Source organism: Erythranthe guttata, chromosome 11 (assembly GCF_056151865.1).
Source record: "Erythranthe guttata isolate IM_541 chromosome 11, IM_541, whole genome shotgun sequence".
NCBI lineage: Eukaryota > Viridiplantae > Streptophyta > Magnoliopsida > Lamiales > Phrymaceae > Erythranthe > Erythranthe guttata.
Window position 1 is genome coordinate 6,371,447 of NC_142543.1, and position 17,216 is coordinate 6,388,662.

At 32.0% G+C, this 17,216-nt stretch overlaps 2 protein-coding genes and 1 long non-coding RNA gene across 4 annotated transcripts; 1 reads left to right on the forward strand and 2 right to left on the reverse strand.

Moving 5' to 3' along the window:
* The first annotated feature begins 3,382 nt into the window (after positions 1 to 3,382).
* LOC148766875 (uncharacterized) lies at positions 3,383 to 6,100 on the forward strand. The gene has a single exon (XM_088825501.1). The coding sequence runs from the start codon at positions 3,515 to 3,517 to the stop codon at positions 6,017 to 6,019; it is 2,505 nt and encodes an 834-aa protein (XP_088681627.1). The 5' UTR covers positions 3,383 to 3,514; the 3' UTR covers positions 6,020 to 6,100.
* A 2,338-nt stretch (positions 6,101 to 8,438) lies between these two features.
* LOC105968136 (ubiquitin thioesterase otubain-like protein) lies at positions 8,439 to 11,714 on the reverse strand. 2 transcript variants are annotated; one of them, XM_012992757.2, is made up of 9 exons: positions 11,475 to 11,714; positions 10,502 to 10,790; positions 9,951 to 10,016; positions 9,780 to 9,863; positions 9,567 to 9,689; positions 9,396 to 9,448; positions 9,239 to 9,288; positions 9,052 to 9,152; positions 8,439 to 8,915 (listed from the first exon to the last, which is right to left on the reverse strand). In XM_012992757.2, exons 2-9 carry the CDS (start codon positions 10,676 to 10,678, stop codon positions 8,634 to 8,636), a joined length of 936 nt encoding a protein of 311 aa, XP_012848211.2. In that variant the 5' UTR covers positions 10,679 to 10,790; positions 11,475 to 11,714; the 3' UTR covers positions 8,439 to 8,633. The 2 variants fall into 2 exon arrangements, with proteins under 2 accessions (XP_012848211.2, XP_088681360.1); XM_088825234.1 differs by having other exon boundaries at positions 9,951 to 10,085; positions 10,322 to 10,790; positions 11,475 to 11,562.
* A 2,127-nt stretch (positions 11,715 to 13,841) lies between these two features.
* Positions 13,842 to 14,672, reverse strand: LOC148766876 (uncharacterized). The gene is made up of 3 exons (XR_016034281.1): positions 14,586 to 14,672; positions 14,099 to 14,430; positions 13,842 to 14,032 (listed from the first exon to the last, which is right to left on the reverse strand). It is a non-coding gene; the product is annotated as an uncharacterized LOC148766876 (long non-coding RNA).
* Between the last annotated feature and the right edge of the window lie 2,544 nt (positions 14,673 to 17,216).

Genomic DNA, 17,216 nt, shown 5'->3' on the forward strand with positions numbered 1-17,216 from the left:
ATATATATATATATATATATATATATATATATATATATATATATATATATATATATATATTTCTAAAATCTTACTTTGATAAATAATCTATACTAGCAGTAGTGGATTAGTAAAATATTATAGAATTTGTGCATGCATTACAAAAATATATTCTTAAGTTTTTTTGTATTCATTAGTTTGTTGGATAAGTTTATAGTTCTTATATTCAATCTTGTTAGTTTTGAATTATTGATTGTTCGATAAAATTCTTTATTTTTTAAATTTCAAAGTTATTTATAAATTATTATTAATAATAATAATAATAATAATAATAATAATAATAATAATAATAATAATAATAATAATAATAATAATAATAATAATAATAATAATAATAAATACTGATAAAAATCAAGTTTAATAATATTAATAATACAAGACCAGTTTGTTGTACATTGCATTAGATAAAAAATAAGGCAATGATGGAAAAATGGTTAATGTCAATCCCTTCATTCAAAATTGATATAACTTGACATATACACCAACGAAATTTATTAGCTTGCTGCTTCAAAAAAAAAAAAAAAAAAATAGCATTAGATATAACCAATCTTTGAATTATTATTAATAATGTTATTATTTTTATGTATTTTCTTATGGTTTCATATGTCTATGAACTCTGTTAAATTTTATATCCAAATTCTTATTTAGACTTTGTGATGATTTTTATTTTGTAATGTTTTTCGAATAGACTTATTTTATTTCCAATTAGTATTATTTTTTTTCTTGCAAATTGACTAATAATATAATAAACTATAAGTTGAAATAAATTAACAATAATAATAACAAAGCACTTCACCTGGTTCATCTACAAAAGTCACCCCTGCACCACTTCACGTGAATCCATCCGGGAATAAGTAATGGTTGGTTTTTATTGTTTGGTGTGAGAATGCGTATAATAATTGGTTTATTTTAGGCTCATCAATGTTAACTTAATGACAGAGGAGGAGGGAAATTTTTTGGAGGGAAAGCTAATAATAAGGGTATAGATGTAATAGACTATAAATAATAATAAAAAAATCAATTTCTGGCTGGCCAGATTCTGGCCATTTAGCATTGTCCTTTCGAAAATGTGCTTACCAAAATGGGCCCACTACTGCGTCTTATATCCCATCAAAAAACTATACTTCCTCCGTCCCGTATTATACGTTTTTTTTGGAGTGTTTTTTGTGTTCAAAATTATTTGTCATTTTAGAGTTCCAATAACGTATTAATTGTATTTTTATCAATTTTTCCCATCTCCCTTAATTAGTTAATTAAAAAATAATTAGTGACAAGGGTATTTTAGTATTTACAATGATATTTTTGGTATAATCTATACATATTTATTGACTATTTTAATCTACGCGTAACAAACAAAAACGACATATAAAAAGGGATGGATGGAGTAATAGATTTTCTTTTTGATAAGAAAAACATTGCATTAATAAGAACTGAGAGTCCACAAGGGGTGACCCCATCACAGAAACAACTACTCAACTGTTTCTTTTTAAGTGTCGTTTTAACTATAATTATATTTTTCATATTAAGTGTCACTTTAGAATTTTAAGATAAGACAATTTTTTTTTTGTTCCATTTTACCCTACAATTAATGAGAGGTTGTTAATGAACTAGTAAAGAGAGATTTAAAGCCACAAAATGTTAATTTTGTCAAATATGAATTATTTTCCCTAAAACCAATAGTATTTATTAACTTTCTTAATTAATGTGTTAAGACCTTAAGCGCCACTTATTTGAAATAAGATTGAGTATTAGGCAATAAATTAGCATGAATAAAACCGTTCGATTTGCACGAGAACACCCACTTCACAAGATTGTGGGCGCCAAAATTTGAACTTCTTGAACAAAACTTGAACTTTTTGAGTTTTGCCTCGTTGATGAACATGCATGCATCTCTAATGGCTAAGGCTTCAACAACAAGAGAATCATGGCAGATTTAATAGAATTAAGTTCACCATATTTTTTCCTTATTTTTTCCCTTTTAACTATACCTGGCCACCTCCAAGTATTACTTTAGGTTGCGTTTGGATGGAGGGATTTCAGATCCATAATAACAAATTTCTTGGACTTGTTTGAATTGAGGGATTTGGTGATGAATTTGAAATCCACACCCCTTTTTTTTTAGTTGTTTTTGGAGCAATTGTGGTGGATTTCAAATGACTCCAAATTGTGATCATTTCAAAATCATTCCCCAAATCAAATCCCTCTATCAAAATACATCCTTATATTTTTTCCCTTTGAACCGAACTCATCTCTAAATAATTGTTGAAAAGTTAAGACACATTCTTTCCCACCTACGATTTTCACAATATTCTCAGTTTGAGATACTCCATTTTCCGCAGAAATATTCCATCAATTTCGATATTTCTCGTTTCCACTACCGTCGAATGGAATAGTCCATCTTCTCAAGAACACGCAGTCGACTATTTATTGGTTTAGTTTAATTTTCTTTCGGATTTTTTAGGTACGTATTACGCAAATGCAAATCCCAAAAAATTGGTGAAAAATGCATTTGCAGAAAAAATGATACTTTTTCCCTTTTGCATTTACTTTTGAATGTTTATAATTTTCAAATTTTACCAGCTCCTAATACCATAATATTTTTTTTTCGAGGAAATCGTGATCCAAAAGATAGCATGATATACGAAAACTGGACATCGGTTCAAACTCTTTATCGTCCATGCCATTACATAGAATGTGACGGCTATTTTTTGATGACCAGGTTTGTAACGTCTCGTAATTTGCCCAAGTAATAAACTCCAAATGAATTATGGGGTGCAAAGGCATTGCCCAAGTAATATAGAACGAGGAGGGTAGTATTAGATCAATAGTTCTACTCTCTTTTTGAATGGTTGTAGGCATAGTAGTTAAACTCGCGAGATACCGCGATATATATCGCGAGACGGTACGGTCCAATCAAAACGATACAACTCATCAGGGCCGGCCCTGGTGCAGTGAAAGTGGGGCAGCTGCCCAGGGCCCATTATCCTGGGGGGCCCATAATTTTTTTTTTTAATATATATATGCCTAAACAATTTTGAAGTTGGAAATAGAGGAGGGGCTCAAAATTGATTTCAGCCCAAATTTCAGCCCAAAACACGAAAAAAAATAAAAAAATAAAAAAAATAAAAAATAAAAAAGAGAAAGAGACGTGAAGGGTTTACTGGTGAGAGACCCAAATTTATTTCTTTTTCTTTCCTGCTTAGGGCTTCTACATAGGACTTCTTCAAATTTCTCCATTAATCTTGATTCTTGAGCAATATAATTGTTCAATTCCAACAAACTATCAACTCCTCCAAGGGCATAAGGCATGGGTCAAGATTATTGAGAAGAATTTGCTAATATCAGGTTTTATCCTTCTTTGTTAACTGTTGAATTTTCTTTTTTTTTTTTAGTTTCTTATTTTTGAACTTGGTTGTTGTTTGGGCGTTATTGGCTTGCTTGTTGCAATAAATTTATTGAATCATATATTATAATCATGAAACAACTCTCTGGATTTCAAAAACGAGAAAAAAAGAAAAACGAAGAAGAGGAGGATAAACGTTTAAGAGATTCAATTAAAAAACTTTGGAGTAAGAAGTTCAATGTCACGGTAGAAAATTCAACTCATAATCGAGAGAATGAAAACAATTTGAGTGAAGAATTTTTTGAGAGTGAAAATAATGTGAATGAAGAACTTTTAGAAAATCAAAATAATTCTAATGAAGATGTTAATGAGAATGAAAATGATGTGAATGAAGAACCAAGTTATCTTTTGAATATTTATGACCCAAGAACTTGGGATGGTCTAGATAAAAAAATGAGAGATTTGCTTGTAGAAAATGGTCCTAAAAGAGATGAAAATTTCAAGTTTCCCATGGATAAAGAATCTAGACGTTTTTCCTATACATATTATGTTCAAATGTTACCAAATGGTGAGACTCGCGATAAAAAATGGTTGGTCTACTCAAAGGAGTTAGATAAAGTTTTTTGTTTTTGTTGTAAGTTGTTTAAAGTTATGAACACCAAAAGTACTTTAGCAACCGATGGAGTGAATGATTGGAAACATTTAGGTGCCAAGTTGAAACAACATGAAAATAGCGTAGAGCACCTTACTAATTTAAGAGCTTGTGTTGAACTACAAATGAGATTGAACAAAAATAGCACAATTGATAAAGAATTACAAGAACAAATTAAAAGCAATACAAAACATTGGAAGCATGTTATGTTGAGAATAATTGCCGTTGTTAAATGTCTTGCTACGCATAATTTGGCATTTCGTGGTACACATGAAAAAATTTACGAAGATGGCAATGGCAATTTTTTGGGCATACTTGAAATGATTGCGGAATTTGATCCTATAATGCAAGAACATTTTCGACTAATTCGAGAAAAAAAAATTCATTATCATTTTCTTAGTCATAAGATTCAAAATGAGTTGATGTGTTGCTTAGCCTCAAAAGTCAAAGAAGCAATAATTAAAAAAATTAAAGAGGCAAAGTATTTTTCGGTAATTCTTGATTGTACACCGGATGCAAGTCACAAAGAACAAATGACTCTTATAATAAGATGTGTAGACATGTCAAATTCTCCAATTAAAATTGAAGAATATTTTTTAGAGTTTTTGAATGTTGAAGATACAACTGGTTTGGGACTTTTCAATGAATTGCAAGTTATTTTACAATCTTTAGAACTTGATATTGATAATGTGAGGGGGCAAGGCTATGATAATGGCTCTAATATGAAAGGTAAACATCAAGGTGTGCAAAAAAGATTGCTTGATATTAATTCTAGAGCATTTTATATGCCATGTGGTTCTCATTGTCTCAATTTAGTTGTTTGTGATATGGCAAATTCTTGTGTTAGAGCAAAATCATTTTTTGGAGCATGTCAATGCATATACAACGTATTTGCTAATTCTACAAAGAGATGGAATGTTTTGCTTGAGTATGTTGATGAATTAACTTTGAAATCACTGTCTACAACAAGATGGGAAAGTCATATTGAATCTGTAAAAGCAATAAAAACTCAAGCCTCTAAAATTAGAGAAGCTTTGTTTAAGTTGGTAGAAATCAGTGAGGATGTGAAATTAAGTAGAGATGCCGAAACTTTAGCATCCGGTGAACTTTCAAGTTTCGAATTTATTTTAAGTTTGGTGATTTGGCATGATATTTTGCATAAAATTAACTTAGTCAGCAAAAAATTACAATCCGAGGACATGCGTCTTGACATTGCTGTAAAACAATTGGCCGGACTTCTTTCATTTTTTGAATTGTATAGAGAAAACGGGTTTGCTTCTGCCATAATTGAGGCAAAAAACATAGCTTACGAACTAGAAGTTGAACCTCTTTTTCATGAGAAACGTAAAATTTGTAGAAAAAGAAACTTCGATGAGGTTTCTAATAATGAAAGAGAAAATCAACCTGCCGAAGAATCTTTTAGAATTGATTATTTTCTTTTTATTGTAGATATTGCTATAGGTCAATTGAAGAGCAGGTTTGAACAATTGCAATACTTTGACTCTATATTTGGTTTCTTATTTGATGTTACGAAATTGATTTCATTGGATGATGGTGATTTGATGAATGCTTGTGTGAAACTTGAAAATGCTTTGAAACATGGTGATGCTTCTGATATTGATGCAAAATGTTTATGTTCAGAATTAGAAGTGTTACGAGTGATGTTACCGAATGAATCATGTGATAGAAGTAAGCCATGGGCCGCTATTCAAATATTAGAGTTTGTAAAAAAGATGGATATGTTTCCACATGTCATGATTGCTTATAGAATATTGTTGACGATACCCGTAACTGTAGCATCTGCCGAGAGAAGCTTTTCAAAATTGAAATTATTAAAATCCTACTTGCGTACCACAATGACCCAAGGTAGAATGAATGAATTAGCAATTTTATCTATTGAAAAAGATATGTTGGAAAATATTCAATATGATGATATCATTGACGATTTTGCCTCTAAATGTGCAACTCGAAGACATCTTCTATGATTCATCTAACTACTGGTTTATTCTTGTAGGTAATTGGCTACTTGAAGGACAAAATGGTGGCTCTTCGGCTATAAAATTTTAGTTTATAGAAGATAAATAGTTAGTAGATGAACCTTTTATTTTTTTTGTTTTTTGTAATGATAAACGATCGGGTACTCTTTTTCGTTAATTTATTTTATTAGGGGCACATTTTGTCGTGTTCGCCCAGGGCATTCAGAACTGCAGGGCCGGCCCTGCAACTCATAATATGTATCGGCTATGCATGAATACCGTTAAATATCGCGAGATATCGTATTGTATCGCCATATCACGATACGATACGATATTAGTCAAAATATAAAAAAAAAAAAATTAAAAATTTTAAAAAAATTAAACAATTAAAAAATTAAAAAATTAAAGAAAAAAAGAAAAAAACGAAATATTCACATTATCAGGGCCTGAAAACGTACTTCAATATTATTTAATGTTTTTTTTACATATATTAGATCCAAGAAATTTACACGCCAAGTTTTATATTGATAAGAGAAAATAGGAAAATGCCAAAGTTGGAGTTGATGAAGTTGAAGAGATTGATGAACATGAGGATGTAGACACTCGTTTGAAATTGGTGGATGAAAAAAATTGAAGTTACATTGATCTTGAAGATTATGAGTGATAGATTAGTTTTTTATAAATTAGGGATTAAAATTTGAACTGTTATATTTATGAATAGTTATGACTTCTGTCCTATTTTATGATATATTTTATGATAGATTTTTTTTTATGAAATTAGGAATGTACTTTTATTATGTAGATATATATATTTTATTATTTTTAATAGTTGATTAAATATCGTACGATACGATACGATACATGGAGGAAAACAATACGCCGATATTTTCCGATTCAATAACTATGGTTGTAGGCCAATTTATATAGCCAGTTAAAAAAATTGAACACATGTATCTGACGGGGTGGCCGTAATTTGCCCTTAATTAAATTATGGACAAAACCTGACCAATTTAGTAACACAAGTACAGTACCTCATTTAAGCATAATTAAGGTCAGTCCATTAAGCTTAGATCAGTCTATAGCTATAAATGATTCTTGTTAATCTCTATAATTGAAACTAAAATCAGCCTAGTTAGTTACAAATTAATTTGTTAAGCTCAAGTAACTAAAATTAAGTCAACCTAATTAGCTATTAATCCTTATAATTAAGATTAGATATGTCGAATTAGCTACAAATTATTCTAATTCAGCTCACATAAGTAGAGGTTAATGTGTATCTAGTTAGCTATAAACCAATATAGTTAATCTCAGTTAACCTGATAAGGAACTTCAAATTGAATTCAAATTGCAAAATAACTATTTAATTCGGAGAAAAATTATTAATGGGCATTGGTGGAAATATCGAAAGAAATTATGGAAAAATTAGGGTTTTCTACGAACTCAAATTGTATTTGAGTACAAAACGAACTTTTAGGAGTCTAAACGACGTTGGAATAACTCTTCTGCGAATTAAATAGTTATTTTACAATTCGAATCCAATTTGAAGTTCCTCATCATAACCTTAGTAGAGCTCAAAACAGTTAACCGAGCACTAATGACAGGGCGGTTGTTTACCAGCCACACATTGCCTAACCAAATCAAATCCTCTCTCGATGCGTTCCTCAAAAAATCCAATTCGTGCATATTCTTGCCCCAACTAACGAAGAGATCTTGGCGAAATTGCCACATATGAAATTGAGCATAGTTTTGCAAAGAAATAGCCCCCTTGTTTTTCGAGAAGAGATGGAAAGAATGTGGTTGTTGTAAAATGACCTATTTAACTCTTTGGTATTGATTATTGTGGAATAATGCAGCAGTATAGTACAAAGCAAACAACAAAAGAAAGAGATAATGCAAAGAACAAAAATCCGTAGAGAGATAATTGTGAAATCATTAAGAGGATGAAATATTCTCATATATATAGGTGTAAACTACTAAGAAATTACAGAAGATGATTTACGTGGAAGTTATTTCCTACACATATTGTGGATGAAAGTATGAATAGTGGGTAAATGACACTTAGTCGTAAGTTAATTAACTTTCTTCACAACGGTTCTACACACGAGAAACTTTAATCGGAACCTTATAAAGACGGGCCTTATTACTAATGACGACTTTTAGCTAATTGCCCTGGCCATTTAAACAAAATTCCTTGAAATCAATTTTACATTACATTAACTTGGAAGTGTCCTACTGAATGAAATCTGAAAATTCAGTTTTGGAACAAATTTTTGACAACAATTTCAAAAATTCCAATGGTTTAACGATTTTTTTTGGAATGCAACTGGAATTACTAAAATAACTTCTTAAAAAATCGAATTGCTTCTTAAATTGGTAATTTCGATCCAATACGTCCGATTTTCACTACTGCGTGTCGACAACTAACAGAAAACATAAACCAAATATCATATAGTTGCGACAAATGTTTTCATAACACATAAGTTCCTCAATCAAAAAAAAAAAATGTTTTACGAATCGAGAAGCCTTAGGAGAAATGATAAGTAATCCAACTTCACCGAGTATCTTAAAGTCACCCATCATTGGACAAAATGTCGAAAACAAGAAAATATAAAGGAAGGAAAAGTTAGTTATTAGGGTAGAGAATGTCGTAATGACCCGGTCGGTATAGCAAGTTAATGAATGGTTTGATTGGCTGAGAATTATTACTATTATTATTAATATTAGCATTTGTCGGATCACGAGCAACAGGACTGAAATCGTGATGGTTCACAGTCACGCTGCCCTTATCGTCACAACTTCTGTCAAGATACACTATCCGTATCGCTACTCCCAATGCATCTGATATAGCTGTTATGTGAACATGGTCACTCTCTTCCCCCATTGGTTCCACCGACGACTTGCAAAACTGCACCATAACCACAATATATCAATTCTTATGCGTAATTAAATTAAATGCAACAAATGCTCGTGTTTGTGTAGTTTAGTTTCACAATCCGTAATTCTTATGGTTGGTAGTATGACATAAATTCAAGAAAACGAACCTGCTCCACTGAGGTATTTGTTAATCCTTGAATAAATGGTTCGTAGAACTCTGAACGGTTTCTTATCTCGCCAGAGGTAATAAATCTGAAGAACATTACAACTAGCCAACAAAATATTACGTTAGTAAAGAAATTAAAAGGAAAAACGGAAGTTTAATATATCCTAGAAAATGCGTGCGGAGCTCACCATAGTCAGATACTGACTGATCTCTACTTCTCTCTACAAGTTCTTCATGGCTGTGAATATTTAAAAAAACAAAAGACACGTATTAGTCGTATATGTATCTACGACGAAACGAAGGAAAGGGCAAAATTGTACAAGTAGATAATATAAGTTTCTGAACCTTATGGAAGCTTCAGGCCCTGAAAGAACACTTTCAAGTTGCTCGAGGAATAGCTGAAAAATACGAGCAGATGAACTCAGAAAGATAAGATTCACGAATATTCACAGACCTTTTTTTTTTTTTACATAAATGGGACTGAGTAAATTATAAAAAGTAAAATAAAATCGGTACCGCAAAAAAATCTTCAAAAGTAAATTCTGCATAGCCCAAACTGAGAAGTGTCTTTCGGCAGTACTCCACGCTGGCTGTGATGCGATCAACTTCTGCACGGTCTTGTGATTCCAGAATATGCTCCTAAAATTTGTCGGACCACTTAATCTTTTCTAATGTACAAATTTCAAAACCCTAATTAAAAATACTATGGTTGTAAGAAATGAGACGTACGAGGTAAGCAAACATGAAGCTGCGAAAGAAGCAATTCCCGTCTCCACGTGTTCTCCTCACGGCAGCGTATTGTTCGGTCAGAACCTGCACAGATTGTAACAGTTACTATCTACAGAGGATTAAGCTTCAATAGAAACCAGAAAAAAAGTGTTTAAAAATTACGACGCAGACCTTGATTTTCTCCAATATAATTGGGTTTCCCGACTTGTATTCAGCTGCTAAAGACGAGAGAGGCTCCTGCAAATGAAACAGCATTAGCAAAATCGTTCCTCGTTCCAAACATTTAGCATAAACATTTTCTTATACCTTAAGGCCCCGTTTGGTTGCCAAGATAAGCCATGATTAACTAAATAGTTGGACTTAATTTGATGTTTGTTATCCCAATAAATTGCCGGGTCGACCCGCCAAAATCATATAATCATGGCTTATCTTGCCTTCTAATGAGTTTTTTTTGGGCGTTGCAAGCTCCAATAAAATAATTAGGTTTCATTAGATTATTTAATCTTATCTTGGCTAATCTTATCTTGCCAACCAAACGGGGCCTAAATGGATGTGTTCTACGGGATACATATTATAATAACATTCACAATCATAACTTATATAATCGATTACTGAAAGGAAAACATGCATGCTACTCATTAGTTATAACCTAAAAACTACCAAGTAAGACCAAACGATTATAAGAAATATATATTGAAAAACTGGATATTGCAGGATCTTGCCTTGTCACCGACAAACGGAATCTTGTCGGCTTCGACAGCCTGGATGGCAGATTGCTGCTGCATAATATCATCATCCCTGAAATTTGCCCAGTCATCAACTTCAGGTGGTGTTTGTGTGCATGTTTTGGTCGTCTCTGCTTTAGAAGAATCAACCACCTGTTCGTCCTCACTCTGCATCTTTAATGCAGTGATCGAACAGAATATACCGTTCCTCGATAAATCTTGGGCAAAACTATCGTTTCAGGCTACACTTTTGGCGGCTTATGTCCAGATCAGAGAACAGCGTGTACTGAAATATTTGCATTACGGTACCAGAGTTACAAAAAATGCAAACGATAGAATATGGAACAAAAATCCATTTAAACATTTCCATTCAAATTTACTCGTGACGAATATCACGGCATGCTTTTCAAGAAACAAAAAGAATAATCTCCCCAGTATACAACGGTAGAATACTCTGTATTATTTGAACTCGGAACGAGAAATCAAAAATGAAAAATCAAAACAAGAAATTGCAGAATTACATTGGATACTACAAATTAGAAGTGTATGCAGAGGGAACTATATAAAACAATTGCTGAAAACGATAAGAACCCCTCAAATCACTGCAATCCCTAATAAACATTTAGTAATTAATCGACCTGCAAATATCAGAAGCATATTTCTTATGCCAATTTTCTATTTGAAGTATGCATTCGTTATAATTGCCTATGTGTTTGGTGCCCTAAAATATTCCCAAAATCAAAGAGAAGTGTCGACATAAAGCTGTTCGTAAAAACAGTAAGAAAATGGTAAATTTCACACCACCGCGGTAATCAAATCTCAACAACGAAGATGAAGTACTTGAAAATCAAATCACAGAGGGGAAATAATAACATGAAAATCCCTATACATACATGAAATTAGAGAGAGAGAGAGAGAGAGAGAGAGAGAGAGAGAGAGAGAGAGAGAGAGAGAGAGAGAGATAGCTAACCAGAAAGAATAGAGAGGAGATTAGATCTTCTGAGAGGCAAGGAAGAGATTGTTGATCTGCGCTCCGTTTTTCCTTGCTTCACCACAGCAATGGCCGACGGGGAAGTTATGTTACTAATATTTTATTGTGCTGGTGCTGGGGCTTAAATAAGGATAATTATAAATTGGCCCCTGTGGTTTCGTGTAATTGCATTCCACGCGTTACCAATTTGGGATAAAAGTATTCAAAACAATTCGGAATGGGAAATTATGTCAACACCCATCCGTTTCAAACACTCGTCATTCTCAAATTATTCCTTTTTTTTTTTTTAAATGGATATTTCTGAGAGTTAAATGGTTTATTCTATGCTACATCGGGTGAAATACACCGAGTAGATTTTTATCACTCATATACACACAAACACCCACACACCCACATTAATGTGTGTAGATCAACGGTAAAAAATCACCCGACGTAGTTTTCACTGAGTGTAGCATAGAAATAACCGAGTTAAATATACAACATTGTTTTGGTTTTATATTTAATAAATAGACTTATTTTATTAAAATATTTAACATTGATTTTATACATCATATAAAATGAATCTAGAAATTACAAACCGTGAAAGTTGTTGTTTTTACGAGGTTTTCTAACACAACTTGAATAATTTTAATCGAAGTTCGTAGGCAAAAAATATGATGAAAATAAATTACGAATTTATGTAATAGTGAATTTTTAGAATGATTTAATTTGACTCTCACAAATAGCAAAACTAATCGAACTTTGTAAGCCTTACATCGCAACTTGAATCGATACGATTGGAGTTAAAATGATAACATTAAAGGAACAATATTTTACTTTATTTTCGTCATTGTAATCATATTGAGATTTGTTTAATTTTACTATCGTACTAGTATTTTTCCCCGTGCGCTGCACGGGGCGTTTACTAAAATAAAAGAATAAAAATTGAAAAGCATAATATATATTTTACGGCATCTACTTAAATAAAATCATAAAATATATTTTTGTTAGATACAATAGAAACTCAATAAATTAATAATCTTGGTTAAATAATAATTTCTTACAGTCTTGACCTTAGGAAAAAAACATTCATAAAATTACTCACTATTTAGATTATTTAAAGGTAAATGAATAAAAATACCTTGGGGTAACCAACATTCAACCAAAATGCCCATAGGATTTCTCAAAATGTGCCACAATGGCTTCATGAGTATTAAAATGATTGACAAATCAAATAGTTTTGTTTTTGCAGAATATGAGACAACAAAATTACAAATGGAAGAAGAAGAATGATACATGTTTTGGTTTAGCATTACATGTCAACAATCTTCGCAAATCCATTTATATATTAATGCACCCTCCAATTCTCGTAACATAGAATCGGGAAGGCAATGTGTCTGAGTTAATTCTTTCCTCCCGCATTAAACAAAAATAAACTCATCCTCAACTCCAATATCACCACAATTCCAATATAGCACTTATTCTTTGAGGATGAGTTGATTGCAAAACTTGGGATAGTGAAGCCAATAAATTAGTCAAACAAAGAAAGGGTTCAACGATCCAACCATTAACAATATTTGTGAAATCAAAAGGTCAATTGAACAAAAATTACAAAGCCTTAATTCCCTCTGCTTTCAACTAAAGAACCAACACCACAACACATTAAAAGAGACAAAAAAGAAGGGAAAAAAAAAGAATCGTCAACTACGGCTTCAAATAATTAAAAGTAGTAAGACGTTTTCCTATAAGCTCATATTACCTCAGTTTCTGAATCACATTATGAACTCCACGACTACAAACAATTAAAAGGAGTCTTCAGTTTCCTATGAACCCTTATTAGCTCAGTTTTTGCATCGCACAATCAACACCGACATTTTTTCCTAAAATGCAGTAACATTAACATCCAAGTTAGTGTTTTGAGCATGTTGTAAAATATAAACACTGATAATTTTTTTTGCCTCTTCAAGAAATTCAGATTTATAGTCAATAAACATACCTTGAATTTCAGCAATATTCCGGCGGGGTAGAAAAAATCAAAACAAAGAAGAAACGAACTTCTAAAAGAATTCAATCTATTCAAACGGGTGGTAGAAGAACCGTGAGAAATAGGAAAAAAGGGGCAAACAATCGAATTCAAACTATTGAAGCTGATAGTTCAATCTAATTCTTATACAATATTTATTTGGCCATACTCATTTCATTTCTCTTCTAGAAGTTAGTCATTTTCATACTTTTTCATGAACAAATAATATGGGCAATAACTCTCACTTATTCAATAGGACATTTATGTCACTTAAAGATTAGAAGATGAATTTTATAAGTTTTTCTTTGCTAGGTATTCTTATGTGCTCCTCTTTCACTTCACAATCATTTTACTGTTTGTTTAACCATCAAGCATGCAGGTTGCGACCACAAAACATGAAAATGCACAATTCTATTATTCCACAAAAGATAAGACAGCTAGATTTATTTACTTATCAATTTACCGAATGATGATGAGATACCACTTGAGCCTACAAAAGCATTCGACAGATATAGATCCCCTGACAAAGGATACGCTGAAAAAAAAACCATGCATTTTATTATAAAGAGAACATAAAGGTAATCTAAAGAGGAACTTTTACCTCCGACCAAGAAAATATCGGCGCCTGTGCAACCAACGAACACCACTGCAATACAATATTTTTCGGCAAAACTTGAACATAAACAAAAGAAAATCACAAATATTCAACTATAGAGAATCCGATTGACAAAGAGAGGGTTATGAATTATGATTGCGTGGAGCCTAATACTATTATGGTGTAAACAACAATAGGAACAACTACTGTATAACTGTTCACACTGAATCGAAAAAAGAAGATTAGAAATATACCTCCGCCGAGATTGTTCTTTGCATATGTAATCTTTCAAGATTATGCCATTTTTTTATAGTCAATAGTTTTATTCGCCACTACCCCTGCAAAAACCACAAACACACACAAATAAACAAACAAACAAAAAAAGAAAAGAAAAAATCACTAAAACTGAGAAACCCACTAATTACTTTTGCTAATTATATTCTTATAAATTAACAAAAAATCAACATATAGAAAAAGAGGAGGAGGAATTAACTGGAAGAATTACAGGTGATAGTTTGTGGAATTGCTCGGTGGAGAAGATATAGAGTCACTGTGAGAATAGGTGGCGGTAAAGAGTGAGCCACGACGGCTCGATCGTGGCTCAATCCAACAGATGTAGCAAATAATATTACTAATAGCAAATGATATCCATAAGAATATCATGATATTATTTTTCTCCTTCTAATAAATCAACCAATTCCAGGTTGAGATATTGAAACAAATCCCAAATTTACCAAAAACTGAAAAAAACAAAAATTATTGCTCCCATCTCAAATAGTGTTCTGAATTCCAGGTACTCATTAAAATATATAACAATAAAAATACATTGTGGAAATAATAGGCAAAACAGTCCAAAAAAAATAAAATTAAAAAACAACCTGAGGGCATGAGTGCAGGTTGTAGAGATTGTTAGGATCCATGCAAAACTTCACCCCAATAGTCCCATACCTCATGGGTGATCACCAAAACTGAATTTAATAAAAATTATGAAGGAGAAACAAATAGAGATTGTTTAATTTGCAGAGAATAACAATAAATTGAAAAGGGTTAAGGCTCAGGTCATTACTGCCGATTCTGACTTCACATTCTACAAACCAAAATTGAAGATGAATTGGAGGAAGAGAAAAACATGATTAGAACGGAAGTATATTTTTTTTTCTTCAAGTTACATAAACCTTTATTCATTTCATTTGTGGGTGATGAAGAAAATCTGAGAGGGAAGTTAATTTTTTTGGGGGCGAAAGAAAGTCAATGATTAGAACAGAGATGGCGGAGAGGCAGGGAAAAAGGACGGGAGAATTCTCGTTTTCCAAGGTTGCGATTGAAAAGGGTGAGTTAATTTTTTTTTCAGCCAAAATCATGCAGAAGTTTTTAGATCGTGGCAGAAAACCGAAAACCAATAATCAAGATGAACAGACGGAAAAGCCCTTAGGGTTATAAATATTTCACAAAAATAGAATTAGGGTTTCGGGCAAAACCTTTCTTTTATATATAAAGATTACTTCAATATAATTTTGATCCTGATCCAAATTAAATATAAAAATAGCAAATAAAAATGTGTAAATTTTTTTATGGGCTTTTCAAGACAACTTATCGCAATTATCAGTTTTGCATGAGAAATTTGTGACGAAAATATCTTACAATAGTTTATTTTATTGTCGACCATGGTTTGATTTGAGTTTGAAAAAATAAAAATATGAAAGTTGCAGCTCTAATGGTAAGCTTATAACTCAATTTTAATCAGCTCAACTGGACTTATAAAAAAAGTTAGCACAAAAAAAAAAAAAAGAAAAAGAAATAGAGAAATGAACACCTTTTTTTTCCGTCTTTACAACTTAACTTATTGTTTCAAACATTATGATTAATTCAATGCTATTTCTTACCATAGTCGAAACCAAATTTTTAAAATACAGGACATGAAACGATAAAAGTTATAGTCAACATATCTCACATTATGGGCAGAACATAGGAAAATTGTAGATTTAACTGTAAACCAATACAATTGAAATCATCTAAATCAAAGTTAAAATAAAAGCATTATGGTAAAAAATACTTAATGTTTTTCCCTTTTTTGTTTGTTTGTTTGTTTGTTTGTTTTTTTTTAATATCTTATCTTGTTAAGAAGACAACACAATTTTAATGCAATATTAAACTATGATTCAAATTAAATATTAGAAATTATATAACACAATAATACCAAAAAATAATATTCTTTGTGAATGAACCATTAAATAAATCTTTGCAGCTCCAGTACTAGCAAACCACATCACACTTGAACCAAAATTAAAGTCTGTCCAAATTATACTTTGGTGTCCCTCTCTCTCAACATATCAGCGGTTCTTCACTAGGGTTCACGGAATAGCACAATCTCTACATTGGTATGATATTGTGCACTTTGGAGCAAACCCAAATATCCAATCTTTATAAACTCATAACCTTTCTCATATTAAACCGATGTGGAACTTTATTTGTATCCAACAATCCTCCCATCTGGCAAAAGACCGCAAATGACGGACCACAAAGGACCATCGAACCTCCCCTTGGCTCACCATCTTTGTTCGGCACCGAGCCTCGAATAAAGGAACACCAAGCTACCCACTATTTGCGCATCAAGAGCTCACCATCCTTGTTTGGCACCAATGAGTTTTGAGAATTTTCACGATATGGTTAAAGTCTTGGTCTTGACTCTGATTCATAGTGACGAAGATCCAGGTTTGAATCAACTGCAGTCCTTAAGTCCTTGTCCGGGTTCCACTTTGGTCAACCTACACGATGTAGTTCACTTGAAAACACCCAAATCCTAAATTCCTCAAATCTGAAACAATAATCTCAAAATTACGTGTTTCCCTTATATTGAAATATGCATTAATACATTGAAAGTATTAATCCAACATAAAAACATGATTCTCTCAAAGTACTTCGTATTGCCTCTCTTTCTCAGATTTTTCCAACTGTCGTTGTTCTTCTTCTTTCTCGTATTTTTTTTATTCCTCTCACATAAGAAAATATGGTGTATTTATACGCCCAAACTATCAACAAAACCAGTGAAGAATCTGACAACACATCATAAAAAAATGTTAAAGGATAAGATGAGGTGCCTGTTGAGATAAAATGGGAGAGGCAT